At 25.1% G+C, this 19,614-nt stretch overlaps 1 protein-coding gene across 1 annotated transcript; it reads left to right on the forward strand.

Moving 5' to 3' along the window:
• Nucleotides 1-12,006: 12,006 nt before the first annotated feature.
• LOC107616828 (ethylene-responsive transcription factor ERF003-like) lies at nucleotides 12,007-13,471 on the forward strand. Its single transcript, XM_016318744.3, has 2 exons — nucleotides 12,007-12,251; nucleotides 12,802-13,471. Exons 1-2 carry the CDS (start codon nucleotides 12,169-12,171, stop codon nucleotides 13,337-13,339), a joined length of 621 nt encoding a protein of 206 aa, XP_016174230.1. The 5' UTR covers nucleotides 12,007-12,168; the 3' UTR covers nucleotides 13,340-13,471.
• The last annotated feature ends 6,143 nt before the right edge of the window (nucleotides 13,472-19,614 follow it).

A 19,614-nucleotide genomic window follows, 5' to 3' on the forward strand; every position in this document is an offset into this window, starting at 1 on the left:
TTTGTTGATAGTTATATGTTACATAAAGAGTTAAACTAAAAAGCTAAATTAACAACTTCTAATATGACAACTTAAACTCTTGTTGAAGTCTCAAACATGTTCTAATAAGGTTTCATTCAGATAACATCATTTATCCTTTTAGTCTCCCCGTCCACAAGTATATCTTACTTTTGACTAAAGCGCACAAAGCTAATAAATGATTAACTTTAGGATAATTTAAAGTATTTAGACAAATTTAATCTTTAAAAGTTATCATATCTTAATACATAATCAAGTATAATACAATTCATGAATATGATTATAACTGGAAAAAGTGCATTAGAACATTCTTAAACTAATGAAGTAATTTATTTTATTTAAAAACGATTATGCTACGTGCACACTAAAACTAGTCATTAATATAAGGTTTAATTACTCTGCTGGTCCCTATAGTTTAGCAAAAATTTCAATTAGGTCTCTATATTTTTTTTTTCTTTTAGTTGAGTCCTTGCACCAAATTTTTTTTTAATTGGATCCCTACACTTTTTTTTTCCTTTTATTTAGGTTCATGTACTAATTCTTTTTTTTTTTAGTTGTGTCCCTATAAAATTAAGCTAATTACTACTAAGAGGGACTTAATTGAAAAAAAATTTGGTGCAGGGACCCAATTAAAAAGAAAAAAAGTATAGGGACCTAATCGAAAATTTCACAAAACTATAGGGACCAATAGAGTAATTAAACCTTAATATAAAATATATATAAACACACATTAAAAATAAATTAAACCGCACATGTATTTAAATAAATAGCTTATTTTAGTGACTGATTTTAGGGAAAAAGATCTTCTAAAGTAACAATGTTAGTAAAGTGGTAAAGTGATGCTTTAATCACCTTTGAATTTGTAACATTTATTATCTGTGAGCCCCACTAATTTAATCTAATGATGATTAATGATGTACTTTTTTCTCTAAAGTGAGAATACAACTTTAGAGGAGCCTGATCCTGATTTTAGTGTACGAATAATATTTTTTATTTGAAAAATTAGATAAACAAAACATTTGATTTATGTTTTTGTATGGAATGTGAGTCACTAGAAGTAGTTGTATAGTTTGTACATGAATTTCTTCTAATGGGTGCATGGATGGAAGATAATCAAAATGTTTTGCACTTTTCACTATATAATGTAAGTGTAGTGATGTTAGATTGAGTAGTGTTGAAGAAAGGAACATAAGAGGCCATAACAAAGTTTCTTGTTCATTAAAAAATATGATTGCTTTGGATTTCTATATCATTCTAAAAGCACGCGTAATCTTTACCTTTTCGCCTTGGTCGCTCAATGCTACTTACTACTCAAATTACTTTATTTCCATAGAAATTACAACCACCCCAAAAAAAAAAAAAATAATAAACTAAGGTAGTTAATGTCAATTAAAATTTAAAATTTACAATACCGCACGAAAAGAAATTAATGATCGATTTCTTATCTTATAAGGTCGTGAGTTTTGTTTATAATATCAAAATGACGGTCATTTTAATTGGTGATTTGTAAATAGTGTTTAAAAACATTCTCTAATCGTAAGCTTTTACGTACCAAAAGAAAATTGTTATGAATATTTGTGTTAGACTGTTCATTTCTAAGGAAATAATTATTTTTCTTTTTTCTTTTTTTTTTCATTTTTGTTTTACCCCAAGGCTATCATATATAAGACTGCTTTTTAAAAAAAAATATAAATAAATAAATAAAATATTGTTTACATAACGAATGTTTATAGATGATCACTTTTAGTTTCTTAAAAAAAATTCTGAAAAAAACACTCGTATTTATTCTTTGATGAGAGATGACATTAAAATTGCGTCCGTTGAAAGTGCATTTTTATTAAGGTGGAAATTCAGGTGCAGTCGATAGTTGATAGTTGAGAGTCGTTAGATGAAAATTTAGTCAAATCAGTTAAATTATCTAACGACTCTCAGTTATCAATTTCACGTGAAGTCGACTGCACCTGAGTTTTCACCTTTCATTAATTATAATGAATTTCCATTGCATCCAATCCTTCAAATATTTACATAAAAGTTTAATTTTAATTATTTTTATGATGCCATTTTTTGAGCAAAGGCATTATGACTAAAATTTCTATTTGCGATATCTCAAATTTAGCTGAGACATTATGATACCGTTTTTTTTTTCTCTTTAAAACAACCGATCAATATTATAGATTTTTTGTTAAATCAGAAAAGATAATTAATGGATACAATTTGCCTAAAAAAAATAAGGAGAAAATTATTTTAAGACTCCTTTCTTTGTGTGGGGAGTGCATGATTTAAAATTATTCAGTTTAACCTTACAATTATTATAATTATGTAGAATTCTTTGGTTGCCATTGGTTAGTTAATCATAATAATGCATGATTATATTTTATTACCCCTAAAACAAAATTATATGTGCATGTTCATTTTATATGGGCCAAAAATGGATCATATCATGTGTGTTTCTACTTATAACACAAATGATATTATCATGTGAAAAAAGAGATAAATAAAATCGGTCATTATATATCAAAATTAACTATTAAATCAACTATTATTATTTGTTTTGCAACGGTTAAAAACCGTTGTTATCTGACTCTAAAATCGCTGCTAATTATCAAAATTTATGTAATGTATAAACACATATGTTATTATTGGAAGAGGAGTGTTAAAGGATCAGTAGATTTTGTGATTTATAGTCATTAAAATTAGTTATCATTAATATTTTTAATGGTGTAAAATTACATCTAATAATATGAGATTACTCATTTTTTTTTGTTGGTTAAATATTGATCAAATTTTAATAAAAATGTTAGTCCTCTAAATTTTCTTAGATAAAAAGAAACCACGACATTCTATCATCATCACCATTTAAAAAATATTAATTATCATATAATAATAACAGAAGCTCAAAAATATTTAATGATGATAAATAAATATCTATTGTTATAATATTTATCCTAACTTCGGTAAAATTATCCATGGATTCACATTGACTGATAGTGTATAAAATTAAATTTTGTTGTTAATTACAGAAAATAAACAATATTTTCATTATGTATGTCTATTCTCTAGAATAATGTGATTATTAGCATTATTAGTATATTGACAAGACCGTGTACTCACTACATATATTTTTTGGATGTTTGATCAATCTCATAATACAAATGCACACGGTACCCTAATTATTATTTTTTTTATAATCATTAAAAAAAAAAAAAAGAGCATATAGTAATTATACTATTTTTCAAGAATCATAATTGAGAGAATAGGAATAATCTATATCAAAGGAGCGAGTGAAAGGCTGTAGGCTGGCCAATGGGAAATTCACAATAAAGTCTTTAAAATTTATAAATAAATAAGTAAATCTCATTTGCTCTAATTTTTATGCTATTTTTTTATTAGTAATTTGAACATAAATAACTCTCTAGTTGCACTTATATATATATATATATATACACGGTGAATTCTACCCAACCCCCTCTAAAATAACATGTAAGTTACCCTTCATGATGTGTCACATTTTAATTGGTCATTACTTAACTATAGTTGGGTTATTTTGTAATTTATTATTTGAGATGGGTAATTGTATAATTTCTTAAAATATTAAAATTCTACCCCATTAATTGAAGCACGTTCTCACGCAATCTCTTTCTACAGTGCATCATTCCTTAACAAGTCGTTGAATTTCTATGGCTTGTAACTTCTTCGTTCTTCCCAGTATAGTCAGCACCGACTTCCAGTATAGTCAGCACCGACTTCATTGCTATCTCATGTCCTCTCACTCAATCTCTTTTTTTTTTTTTTTTTACCATGGATCATTCCTTACCAATATAATTAATGGTTAGTTTGGTTATTAAATTTTTTTCATTAAAAATAATATATGGAATATATATTCATATGTAAAATATAATATAATATAATAAAATAAATCTATTAAGAGTACTTAAAAGTATAATTAAAATCAGGAATATACAAATATAATAATAAAATTTGTACTCTAAACAAGTAAACATATCTTTTATCATACATAAATTATTTAAAAAAATATAAATTGTTAAAATTAATAACACAAATTTAAAATGATAAAATTCAACTTTCTTACAAGTAATTTTTATAGTATTTTTATTCTTTTAATTTTTAATTTATTAATATTTTATTATTTAATTAATGATTAAACAAATTATTTTCATGAGAAATATTTTTTGTATAATCTTAAAGAAGAGACCAATATACCAATTTAAAAATTAATGTAAAAATGATATTTTAAATAAAAAATAGTTAATATTAAAATTTTTAAATACAAAAGCAAATTATATAGATATTCAGGATATAAATATAAAATACATGTTTAAAATAAATAAAGGAGACAAAAATAATTATTTATTTCTCATGAGTACTTCCATTTTATCTGTTTTATTTATTTTATGCATATATTTTATATTTATCTTTTAAATATTTATACAAATTATTTTTATATTTAAAATTTTAATATTAAATATTTTTTATTTAAAATTTCATTTTTACTTTATTTTTTCAAACTAATATATTGGTCTCTTCTATAAGATAATACAAAACATAATTTTTTATAAAAATAATTTGTTTAATCATTAATTAAATAATAAAGTACTAATAAATTTTAAATTAAAAGAATAAAAATATTATAACAAATACAGTAAAAAATTGGATTTTATTATTTTAAATTTGTATTATTAATTTTAATAATATATTTATTTTTTAAATAATTTATGTATGATAAAAAATATGTTTACTTGTTTAGAGTACAAATTTTATTATTATATTTATATATTCATGATTTTAATTATACTTTTAAGTATTTTAAATAGATTTATTTTATTATATTATATTTTAAATATGAATATATATTCCATCTTGTAATTAAATAAATATATATTTTTTTAATGAAAAAATTTAATAACCGAACTAACCATTAATGATGTTGATGTTGGTAAAGAGTGATTCATGACAAAAAAAAAAAAAAAAAAAAAAAAAAAAAAAAGAGGATTGAGTGAGAGGACAAGAGATAGCATCCGCGTTGGCTATACTGGGAAGAACAGGGAAGTTACGAGCCATGGGAATTCAACGACCCGTTAAGAAATGATGTACTGTAGAAAGAGATTGCGTGAGAACGTGCTTCAATTAATGGGGTAGAATTTTAATATTTTAAGAAATTATACAATAACCCATCTCAAATAATAAATTACAAAATAACCCAACTATAGTTAAGTAATGACCAATTAAAATGTGACACATCATGAAGGGTAACTTACATGTTATTTTAGAGGGAGTTGGGTAGAATTAACCTATATATATATATATATATATATATATATATATATATGTATGTTTTAATATTTTCAAACAATAATTAAGGGTATCATTAATATAATTTAAATATAACATGATTAAATATAGATTGATTTATTAAGTTATCTTTTTCTTTGTATTAATAAAAAAATTATATATGTTAAAGGGCAACAATAAACCTTAAATGATCCTAATATAATAGTGTCTAATAAATATTGGTAGAAAGGTTATATTTATGCGTTAAACGTAATATCATACCCCATCATTATTAACGAAACTAGGGCTCACATGAATCGGATAATATCCGTGGTAATTATTCGCATTCGAACCGAATTTTGTGGATATTATCCGATTCGCAGAGTTATCGGATCGGATATATGGTAGGATCGGATTGCGGATTTGGCAGTGATATTTGCGGAATCCGCATATCCACACATCTCATATAAATAGCATAGTTTAAGAAAGTAAACCCTAATGTGATATGAATTTTAGTGTGTTATTTTATGAATTTTATGATATCTTGTTTTTAATTTTTTATGTTGTACTTCAACTTAGAGTAATTAAACTTAAATCTTGTGTTATTATTTTTTTTTTGTTATTCAAGAGAACTTTTATTGATAATATTTTAGAAGTAAATAGGTTTAAATAGGTGAAAAATAAATTTTTTAAATATTTTTTTTTGTAAAAACAGCCAAACAAAATCTTAAAATATTTTTTTTGAATTATGCGGATATATCCGATATCCGATCTGATCCGATCCGTGTGGAGCTTAAACGAAACTCAACGCGTGAATGTTGCTCAAACCTTTGATAGTATAATTGATAAATTGTATTAATTATTATTCATTATAAACACTGCTTATTTACTTGCTATATATTTCATTCATGTAATTTGCAAAATACATAATAACAGATGAAATCAAGTATATATAATTAAATACAGTATTTTTCTTCATAGCCTCTATAGTATTTATACCCTCAATCATCACCTCTTCTTAAACTAATTAGTTCGAATAAATTATAATAAATAATACGTTTAGTATATTGTCCTTTTGGAATATCCATGGTGATGACTGTATGTATCTAAAAAGAGTTGGCAAAAAAATCATAATTATTTGTAATAATGTGGCTCAACAAAATTGGCTCAAATTATACTACAAGGCACGTACACCTTAATTTGCTTATGTAACTATGATTATTAACTGCTATTTTTTTTTTAATTTTTTTTTTGCTTTAGAAACTATGAGACACATGTTTCTCAAAAAATTAAACATATATTCTGTGTCTTGTGCCGGCTGCTTTCTGCCTCCTCTCAGTAAACTCATTTTTTAAATATTGTTACTTAGATTGGGTTACTTAATTAATTAATATAATTATTAATCAAAAGTTTTTACTACTATTTGTAGTACATGAAAAGCTTTCAAAAACACTAATTTACCATAGTCAGTGACTTTCATCACCATTATTTACCATGTCAAGTAATCAACTATATAATTTTATATAAACATATATATATACATATAAGTACGCGATGATTTGATTGATTTTTATTGATTTTTATGTGACTCTAATACTATAGTTTATACAACTTTATTCACCTAATTATTTATTTATTTATTTATTTATATTATAATGTCCTTTCATTCTTCTCAGTGGCCTAATTAGAATGACTTAGAATATTTAATTTATGGTGATAGTTATTTTTTTAAGGTACCTATCTTAAAAAATTCACATAATAACAAGATCGAAGACCTAAACCAATCATTTTAGAAAGGTAAAAATTCAGATGAAGTTGATTTCACGTGAAGTTATACCTGAAAGCCGTTATATAAAATTTAGTCAAATTAATTAAATCATTTAACGACTCTCAGGTATCAACTTCACGTAAAATCGACTGCACCTGAGTTTCTACTTTCTACCTTTTAGAAATTATATATAGTAAACAAATTTGAATGCATGCATCATGTAACATATCATCTTCAAGTTTTCACACACAACACATGCATCTATTGGAGTTATTTGCTTGGACATTCAAATTGGATAAGCCTCAAATTTTAGGTGTCAAGACCCAACTTTCTCGGCATGTGCTACTCACCTATAACTTATGAGTGCAAAAATGAAAACGTGGAAACTTACGTGAAGTCGACTTCACGTGAACGTGAAGTTGATATTTGAGAGCTGTACGTTGGCTTTTATGTATCAATTTCACATGAGTTTTTACCAAATAAAAATGCTAAAATCAACTACTAAAATCAGTAATCATGTATTTATGTATAAATATATAAGTTGTTTAACTCATTTTTAATATGTATTTTATATTAGTAGCTGATTTTGGTAACTGATTTTAATATACATCTAGTATTATTGGTGCAAAAAAATATTTTAAAAAAATGACAATTGAGCAAACAATATTATGATGCTTTTTTGATAACTCATCGGACAACGTTTGAGCAAGAATAAGAATTATTAAGACTAAGAATGAAATTCTCCTTTCACCATTAAATTTCTTTTTTTTTTTTTGTTGGAACAAAACAATTATGATAAAGTAGGAAAAAATATATATATAATTTTAACACAAGAATTCTTATGAAAATATTATTGTATAAGTCAGCATAAAAGTAATTGAAAATTGACACCAGGACCATAATTTTGTGATTCTTTGTTTTATTTGCTTAATTTTTATTTATTTATTCATGTTTTATAACATAGTGTTTTCAAAATTGTTTAGAATTACCTTTTCGATAGAAGCCAATTTTAGATTACAATAATCTAATACTAAGCATGTGACATAAGTCATTTTGTTATTTATATTTTAGAAAAACAAATGTTTTGAGGATGATTCTTTAGGAAAAACATTAAGAAAGGATCCCTAAAATAAATAGATAGCAAAACCACATCTTCGATATGAATAATTAGTTAAATTGGTTGAGTCTAAGTAGTTAATTCACTCGTCTACTTAAATCTTTAAATAAAATTTTGATCTATAATAAATTAATTTTTAGTTTATCAAACTTAAAAGATACTATGAAAAACTATATATAAGATGTAAATAAATAAATACTTATATATATATATATATATATATATATAGGTTTTTTCACAAGACTTTTATTTTAGGTTAGAAATGTTTCATTGATTGCTAAGTTTTGCAAGCGTGCAATGTAGCTAATCAATAATAAAATAAGGTCAAGTATAGCTGCTACTGCCCTACAACTATAAGGATATTATGTCTTGAAAATTACATAAGAAAAGGATAAATGAGGTGAAAACTCAACTGAAGTCGACTTCACATGAAGTTGATACCTGAAAGTTGTTAGATGAAAATTTAGTCAAATCAGTTAAATTATCTAACAACTCTCAGGTATCAACTTCACGTGAAATCGACTTCACCTGAGTTTCCACCGATAAATAAACAAAGGCATTTTTTTCATAATAATTAACCCTCTCGGATACTTGAAATGATTGGTTGAAAAACTTTCACATATCACTCTACATACACTACCTAATAATCCAAGTTCTTAGCCACTTATATTTGAACCAAAATCATCACTTATCTTCAAACTTTGTCCACTTCAAATTAAATCTATGTCATAAGTCGTCTTTTTTGTAGGATTATATATTAATCATGTTCTGGAATTTTTTTTAAAATTAAATAGGATCACTAAATAAATAATAAAAGTATGTAGACAAAGAAGGGAGACGTTTTTCAAAATGTTGAATCTCTCTAATTATTCTTACTAATTAATAGAATTTCATATATATATATATATATATATATATATATATATATATATATATATATATATATATATATATAAAATAATAATAATAATAATAATAATAATAAGAATATTTTAATCATTCTCTATAATAAATATATTGTAGTCATTTTTTATAAAAAAATAATATTAATTTAGACCAGTTCAATATTTGATTCACCATTTTTTCGATTAAATCAATTTGTCAAACCTAATTTTGACAAAATAACATGATTTAGTTGATTATATATGTTAAATTTCAATTACTGAAAAACATCTTTAAAAAAAGACGTTTAGACGTCTTTATTTGAGTGACTCCGTATATGTCTTCAATTTTATATTTGTGTCCCAGAATATTTTGGCAACTAAGAGGCGGTGATAATAATGATGATATAATGTTTAAAGATAAAATTATTAAAAAATTGACTATCTGTTATTTGTCTAAAAATTAATAGTATATCTAAAAAAAAAAAATCAAATTAAATACAAAATATTATTTATACTGGTATATAATTTATATACTAAAATCATCTATTAAAATTCGTCACTAATATATTTATATATAAATATGTATATGATTTAATTTATTTTTAATATATATTTATATTTTAATATATATTTTATATTATTAACTGATTTTCATGTCCATGTAACTTAATCAAATTAAATATTATGAGTAATTTTAAAAAGCTTAATCAAATTCTATGTCTATCAATAGAATTATTAGCATCTCCAATAGTAATATACAGAGATCCTTTGCTTCCTTGTGAATACACAGAAGATTATTATTATCATGGGGTGAATCTCATATATATGAACTACTTTAGAATACCATTATTATTATTATTATATTGTAACCCACCTCGCTATATATATATATACTCATTATAATTAATTTGGATATCATCAATATATATATGTTGTGTGCATGGTGGTTATCTCTATTTGAATATATATGAATTTTAGGAACATGATAATGACTTACATATATACACACGCGTACAATTGATCAATAGCTAATATCAAACCAAATACACAATAATTTCTTGACCTAATAATCATCCTACTATTTATTCATGAAAACTTATCATCATGAGTTAGTATTGTTAGGAAATTTTATTTTATTTTTATCTTAGGCTATTTTGTGAATATATATAAAAGTATAATCATATTAAGTATTTTATGTTTTGATTTATATAAGGTGGTTTTATTAAATAATAAAATAAATAAATCAATATTACTTATCGATATAGTCTGTAATAAAAATAAAATTAATAATTTTTTATTTTATTTGAATCTTTAAGATTGAATAAAAATAATTAATAGTCAAATATAAGTAAAATTATATGATTTTTATTACCCAAAAAGAAATAACTACAAGATTTTAGTTTCTAATATACTAAAATTATTATTTTACAATCTTGTCCATAAAAAAGCTGCTATTCAACTTCAATAAAGATTCAACAGATTTTGATTGAAAAAAAAATATAAAAAAAAGTATATATTAGAATTATGAATAAATTAATATAGTAATCAAGGAACGAGTCCAAATTAAGAATCAAAATCATCTTTCAATCATATTCATAAATAGAAATACGTTTTTATGTATCTTTTTTAATGATTTAACATAGATGATCTTATAATTAAAGAATTCAAAAATTTCAACAAGTATAAGTTTCTTTTTTTTTTTTTAAATAGTAGTGTTAGATATATAAATAATTTTTAACCAAATTTTTTTTATTAAGTAATCCCAAAAAATAGGGATATTATTTTTTCTTCTTCTCCACCTTCTACTTTCTTGGAGAGAATATATACAATAGTATATAGATATTAAGTATTATATTATATATGATGATAAGAAAGTTTAAGCTAATAAGGTATTATAAAATTATTTTTTAAGTGTTAACCTCTCATGTGAAATATTTTTTTGGGTATTAATTCATCGAAACTCATAACTACATACTATTAACACTCCTTACCTTTAGATGGGGTATGTCCTAACTTTATGTGGCACATCTAATAATGAAGTTCCAACAATTTTTCAAACTTTTTCCTCTAATAATTAAGTCCGTGGTAATATTGTAGCTGGCGTTCTCTTCAATCACTAATTAAATTTCTTTCTTCATTTTTATGGATTTAATTATAAATTAACTATCAATCTCTAATAAGCAACAAGCAATATATAAGGTTCGTATACCAAAATCAGCTACGAATGTATTTGTGTATAAATATATATATAGTTTAATTTATTTTTAATATGTATTTTATATTCTAACATATATTTTATACTGATTGCTGATTTTGATATACACATACCATAATCGATATGACGTTGTATAATATTCATTCAGTTGGTTAAAATGGTAAGTAAATTCATTTAAAAATAAAACAAATTGATAAAGTTCCAAAAGAGAAAGACTTATTTTAAAAAGAAACAAATCCAATTCTTAAACTGAATTTTTTTATAATTTATATGAATGATAGAGACTGAAAAATAAAATTCGTCATCAATATAAAATATATATTAAAATATAATATATATAAAAATAAATTTATATATATATATCATGATCATTGATTTTGATATACATATAATATTTTTGAAAATCTAAGTGAATTTGTAATAATCACTATTCCATAGACAGCAAAGGATTAATCTATTAACAACCTTTCACCACTTCATGAAACTATAAAATTACCCCATTTGTAAATTACTACTAAAAGGGAGAATTAGTAATAAGCAACATAAAATAATTAAAGGAGGGTGAAAGTTGAAACATTCTTGTGGTGGGTCCATTCACAAATTGACATTGAAGAAGGCCGCAAGAGAAAAAAAATAATAATAATAATAAAAATAAAAATTTTAAATTTAAGACCCTTTTGTATATAAATAAATCTTATGCCAGCTTAGCTTCTTCACTCCATCACTTCACTTCACTTCACTTAACATCTTCTTCTTCTTCTTCTTTTCTATCTTTCTCTTATTCTCAAAGACACACTTCACAATCTATCACATATAAATTTTGAGTTTCTTTTAATTTTTTTTATTTTCTATTTTATTTTATTTTTATCATCATATCATGGCTAGACCACAACAACGCTATAGAGGTGTTCGCCAGAGGCATTGGGGCTCTTGGGTCTCTGAAATTCGCCACCCTTTATTGTAATTCCACTTTTACCCTTCATCCCCTTAATTAATTCATTATTTTATTATTACTTCTAATAAATGTTATTAGTCTTTCAAGTGTGTTACTTACCACATTGCTACCCCTGTTTCAAATTAGTTGTTAACTTAGATAAAATGGTACATTATTAGAAAATCAATAAAATTTTGATAAAGCATGTATAGTATTATGCAACTAATTAAATTAATGGTTTAATTACTCTGTTGGTCCTTATAGTTTTGTGAAAATTTCAATTAGGTTCCTATACTTTTATTTTTAATTGAGTCTCTGCACTAATTTATTTTTTCAATTAAGTTCCTACACTACACCAATTTTTTTTAGTTGGGTCCCTCTACAATTAAGTCAATTACTACCAAAAGAGACCTAATTGGAAAAAAAAATGGTACAGGAACCAATTAAAAAAAAAAAGTATAGGGACCTGATTGAAAATTTTACGAAACTATAGGGACCAATAGAGTAATTAAACCTTAAATTAATTTGATTTTAATCATTTTACTAAATTTGTTTATTTTTTTGGGGACAATTTAGGAAGACAAGAATATGGCTAGGAACATTTGAAACAGCTGAGGATGCAGCAAGAGCATATGATGAAGCAGCTAGGTTAATGTGTGGACCAAAAGCAAGAACCAATTTCCCATTTAATCCAAATTTGTCACAATCATCATCATCATCTTCTTCTTCTTCTTCTAAGCTACTATCTCCTACTTTGACTGCAAAATTACACAAATGCCACTTGGCTTCCCTTGCCCTTCAAATGTCCAATAACAAGCAAAAAACATCACAACCCAACAAAGATCCTCAACCACCACCACCACCATCATCATCATCAACATCATCAAATAATAGATTCAATACTCAATTCCCAATTGGTGCTGGAACAATTGCATATGAGGAGTTACACTGGCTAGAAGGGAACAATAATTGGGGTGGCATTATTGAAGGACATCAAGTTGAGGTTGCACAACAACAATTTCAGCCAGTTCTTGAAGATGATCACATTGAGCAAATGATACAAGAGTTGCTTGATTGTGGATCAATTGAACTTTGCTCAATTGGGTCAAATTAAATTAATTAGAGGATCTACTATATAATTACCTAGCTAGAACAATATAATATGTAGCATATATAAATGCAATGCAAATTACCACTTTTTTTTTGTGGGGTTCATGTTGTAATAAAAATGACATTATTATTGTAAGGTTTAGTATCATAGAAGAGTCACCATGAGTTTCAATCACTTCTCCAATTAGTGGACAACCATGTGGAACCTCCTAATTTAGCCAATCATGCCAAAAACCCAAATCATGCATATGGTGGACTTTAATGTACACTTAATTATCAAAAGATTACAATTTTTTTAATAAAAATCTAAGTAAAATTAAAAAAAAATGTTTTTTTAATTTATTGATAAAAAATATCTTTTTGGTTATCTACGGTATTTCTAGTATGATAGGCCAAAGACTAATTTTTTGTGAATCTAACTCCATTTAATGGTCTGCTGTTGGCCAATAAATTACTATATATACAAAAAAAAATTCAATTCAAATATTAGACACTTGTTTAAACAGATGAATGAACTGACCACTCGACTAACCAAGTTGATTTGGTATAAAATACTTAGTCAATTAATTTATCACTACTATTGAATGAAACATAAATTCAACTAATTAATCCAATAATTCTAAATTTCTAACTCTTATATAAATAGAATATATATGAGTATCCTAATAAGAAGTTTTTCCATTTTGTGGGACCCACATGTTAATATAATGATCACACCAGCCAGCTTTTATTTGTTTATTAACATTACTATACAAACAAACTTTTGGATTATATATCTAGAAAAGACAATAACAAAGAACACAAAGAAGAAAATGGGGCTAATGATGTTTTTTGTAGTCAAATTGATCTGATCTCACACAATTTTTGTACAAAGAAAATTATAGAAAAAGCATAGAAAGTGGATATATATTTCTATGAGAAACTTTAACCATTGTATTGCACTGGTAAGGTAAAAAGGCAAATAATTTCACACATGGTTTAGCACATTGTTGTCATAAACATAAAGCCACCAACTTTGGCAGTAGCAGGCGTGATGACAAGGGAGTACATTGAAATATATCAAGCAGCACTTTGAATTTTTGTTCACACTCTTTTTTACATAAAGATTTTAAAGTGTACCGTCATACCAGTATATTAATGACTTTTAACCATTGATCTTAATTATATATATTATATATATTTTTTATAATTAAGATCAACAGTTAAAAATCACTGATACACCGGTATGACGGTACACTTAAAAATTTTTGGTTCTTTATATATAGTCCAAACATTTTTAAAAAAAATTCAAAAAAGTTTATTTAATTAATATAATTAACCATTGAAAATTATATTTTTATATCAAAATTCGTACAAATAATTTATAATTTTAGCTGAAAAAATTTATAACTTTTACTAAAGTTTGTAATACTTTTTTATTATTATATTTATTGTCATATTTTTATTACTTTTATTCAAATTTTACTCTCAATTTAATATGGATAAATTTTTAGAATTAAATTTATAAAATAATTTTATACGTGTATCAAATTATCAGTAGCGGAGCCACGCTATAGAGAAGGGGGCAATGGCCCCCCCAAAATAAATAATATGTATGTATGAGTTTCAATTTTTTAATTTAGTTTTTTTTTAATTTTTAATTTTCTTTTTTTCTTAACTTATATTTTTTATGTTGGCCCCTCCCAAAAAAATTTCTAGCTCCGCCCCTGCAAATTATATATCATTATATTAATAAAAATAATTATTTTTTGGATAAAGTATATTTTTTATCTCTGAACTCTGACAAAAGTTTTAAAAATACCTCTAAGTTTTATCTTGTTTCAATTTTGTCAAAAAAAATTTCGATTTGCATCAAATATACCCTAACGACAAATTTTTCAAAAAACTTAAGACCGATTCAACAACAATTTCATAAGAATAACCCCTCAACACAAGCAAATCAAACATAATTTTTATATATTATTGTTAGGTTTTAAATTTTTTAAAAATTTAGCTATCGAGGATATATTTGATACAAATCGAAAACTTCTGAAACAAAATTGAAACAAATTAAAACTTAGGGATATTTTTAAAATTTTTACCAAATTTTAGGAACAAAAATATACTTTACCCTTATTTTTTATATTAATTATATAAATAATTATTTTTTAAAAAATAATTAAATAATTATATGAGTATTAAAATTAAACTCTAATTTTTAGTTGTTTAAATAAGATAATAGGAAAACAAAAGTCAATCCCTTTGGTGTTAGATCCAAGGAACGTGCACACAAATACTGCCAATTATGACCAAGTATTTCTAATTTGTAGGGATATTGATGAAAGCATTATACACTTCTTTAACAATATATATAATATAAAACATTCCCTCATTCTCATTGTTTTCTAACACTGCTTTTTTTTTTTTTTTTTTTTTTTGGGACGTTAACTTGCTTTTTCTTAGTTGGTAACACACACAATATTCTCTTTTGAAGTATCCTTCTATCCTTGATCCTTTGTTTTCTGTAAAAGCACATCTTTTTTGACCCACATTCTCATTTCTGCTCACTAACTACAAGACATATATCCATTCATAATCCACGTAGCCACTCCCTTTTTCTTTTCTTTTATCTTTTTATTTTAAATTCTTTTCTTTTATCCTTTTAAAAAAAAAATCTTCGTTTTCTGTAAAATAAATGATATTTATATTTTAATTAACAATTTAGAATTCAATCCTATAAACTTGAAAGCAATTATCATGAATATTCATATAATTTTTTTTTAATATTCTGTTAATATAAAGTAATTTTATACATATATTTAATTACGTAATTTTTAATCAATAAAAATAATTATCTAAAAAAATAAAAAAATTTCACTCTTCTTTCTTGCGAGATGCTAAAATGACACTTTCCTCCCTTCTATTTTATAAATGTACATTCTCCTCCCTTCTAACTTTTAAAAAACCTCCTCTTTAATCCATTTTAAATTTTTTGTATTAATTAATATTAACTTTATCCATTTTAAAAAAAATAAATTATTTTTTGAAAAAATATCCATTAATAAAAATTTTATTTTTTATTATTAAATTTTTGCTTACCAAAATACCCTTTAATAAATTAGTGATTGTAAGACTTTATTGATAGACAAAAGATCAGCTGGCATGTAAGATTGTCCTTATTTTTTATACACATTTTACCACCAAAGTGTGTGAACACATTTTCTTTGTCATCTTAATGTCCTTTGTTCTTGGGATTGTAGTAACAACGTGATCAATATTCAAGTGTATGTATATGTATATGAGCTTCATATTCAACGAGAATCATCTCTTTTTCTTGAACCATATCTTTGGAAAGTCATTATTGTATTTTTAAATTCTTTTGATTGTTTTACAAAGTTGGAATGCATGATACTCATCAATTCAGTTAGTAGATAGATAGATACCAATCTTTCTACAATATCTAATTAAGCATGTTATATATAATCTCTAACATATAAGAAAAATATATAGTAAAGGATTGAATATTGCATCACACTGTTTACTCTTTTGCAGACCATTTTTCTTCACAAATTGGATTTCCAAGTCTAAATTTCATAGGTTGTCTTGGTTTTAGAAACAGAACAAGAACAAAAATAAAATGTGTTTAGATTTAGAAATAAGTATAAAATAGTGTATTTTAAGATATAAAATAAACAAGACACATGCTTTTTTTTTTTGTTACTTTATATTTATATAATTATGTCATATTAGTCACAAAATTGGTTAGACTACTACAACAATTCCGGTAGATAACGGCGGTTATGGGAGCCATATTGCGGCGGTTAAATCAAACACTGGAAGATAGGTCGCGAGTAAATGGTTAGCGGCGGTTTTAGCTAACCGCTGGAATAACCATCGCTAAACGTCTATCAATTTTATGGCGATTTGTAACCGCCGCTAAATAGCAAATAAACGAAAACAGCATTTGTTTTGTGGCGGTTCTAAACCGCTGCCAAATTTTAGTATTTTCGTTCATTGTTATTAGAATCGGACCGGACCGTCCGGTGGTCCAACCGACTCAATCGTTAAACCCGCATTTCCAACAATAGACCCATAACGTGTGGATCACTGTAGAATATCAATTATGTAAAACCTTCCACAAAGGATGAATGTAGGGCTCAAATCTAAAACTTGGAAGAAGGAAAAGTTTTAACAATGTACGAATAATTAATTTTTAAATATACTATTTAAAAATTATTTAAATGTATGAATATGACTAAATAACTATATAAAAATTTTTTTATACCGAACACCAAAATTAAACTTATATACAAGTTAAATAATAATAATAATAATAATAATAATAATAATAATAATAATAATAATAATAATAATAAATATTGGTGACTTTGTTCTATTCACTTTGGAAATGTGATTGTTGTTCAGCTAGCAACTTTAATTATGTGCATGGGGAGTGTCCTGCATGCCTACAATCAACACCTTGTTTGTTTCCAACATTGAGGGACCCTTATGTCTTTTTTAGCATTGCAATCATACTTCAGTCATATTATATCATTTCCTCAAATCAAATGCTTACACAACAATAATATTAAGGATAACATAAAATAAATTTCAATGTTTACTATTACTAAGTACTAAGATTCTATTTTACTCATTTTGTCCAATTATATGTGAATATGGATGAAGCACCTACCAAAGAATATTAGCTAATAATGGAAGAAAATACGTTGCTTTGCAAGGTTAAAATTAGTTAAAATTAAACAAATTAAATTAAAGAACCATCACAAGATTTTGATCTCAAAATAATATTCAAAAATTAAAATGCTTTTTTTTTTTTTTCCTTTTTGCATGAGAAATATATGTTTAGGGGGGTGAAAACAACGGCTGTTATAATCACAAAATCTGCTCCATCGTTTTCTATTACTATGTTGATTTAACTTTCTTAGTTTTAACAATAAAATAAAATAAAAAAGAAAATTATTGAAAAGATAGGGTGCACAATGAATTCCACTATTGTATCCTCATGCTTAATGATTATTTAGCTATTTGGTAATTGATTTTGTCTCCCACCACCATTTAAAAGAACAAATTTGAGAAGCCTAATTAATGACATGGCAATGAGAACCCATATACACTCATAATAGGTGAATATTCTTCAATTGTATTTCTATTTTCTAGAAAGAATTGCCCAAAAAGGTTGTCATATTTCTGTCTTAATTAAGAAAAAATTGGATGCTAATGAAGGGTTTAACAATTTATACCCTAATTAAGCAAAATTGAATACTAATAATGATGTGCTGATTTGTTATAGTATGACGTGGATATGGTCATAACCAATAGAAGAAGACAACTTTTTAAAATATGATCTACTAGTAACTCAAATTCTTATTTTAAATGATATTTTTTATTTGTTATTACAAATAAAACACTCATATAACATTTTTTACAGTATTTTCTAGGGGTGGCAAAGCGGGCCCGCCCGTCCCGCCAACTAAAATAGGTTTAAAATGCTAGCTTGTCCCGCTTTATGGCAAATTGGCAGGTCGGCGGGCTAGCCCGCTTGAATTTTTTTTTTTTTTTGAAAAATAAAATTCATTAAAATTAACTAAAAAATAATAATTAAAAAATCAAAATACAAATAAAAAATAGTCAAATTATAATATAATTTTTTTTACTATCTTTTTTTTTATTTTTAACTTCAATAAAATTGTTCAAAATAATATTTGCCAATAAAACTATTTTTATTTTAAAAAACAAGTCACATAATTCGAAAAAATATACGAAATTGTAAAATAAAATAAATAAATTTAATAACTAAAAGAAGAATAAAAACAAAAACAAAAAAAAAGTGTTTAAAATTTCTATAATTATTAATTTTATAATAGTAATCACTCTTTTATTTAATTAAAAAAAAAGAAAAATAAAAATCTTCGGCCCGGCGGACCGCCCCGCCAAAACCCGCCAATTTGGCGGTGCGAGTTTGGCGGGCTCCAAATCCTAGCCCGTCCTGCCCTTTTTAGCGGGTTTAGCGAGTCGGCCTGACGGGTTCAACCCGTTTTGCCACCTCTAATATTTTCTAACTCAATAGACTAAAAATTAATCCGTTATACAGATATGAGTTATATTTAAGCATTTGTCGTTGACCAATAAATTACTACACATACTTCAAACTCTAAATACTTACTTAAACGGCCGAATAGACTGACCATTTCACCAACTCAAATTGGTTATTCATAACGTTTGACTAACACTTAAAATTTCTCTTGAAAGGAAAAAAATGACATCAACTATTAACAATAA

The sequence above is a fragment of the Arachis ipaensis genome, chromosome B9 (assembly GCF_059453495.1).
Source record: "Arachis ipaensis isolate K30076 ecotype BB chromosome B9, ASM5945349v1, whole genome shotgun sequence".
Taxonomy (NCBI): domain Eukaryota; kingdom Viridiplantae; phylum Streptophyta; class Magnoliopsida; order Fabales; family Fabaceae; genus Arachis; species Arachis ipaensis.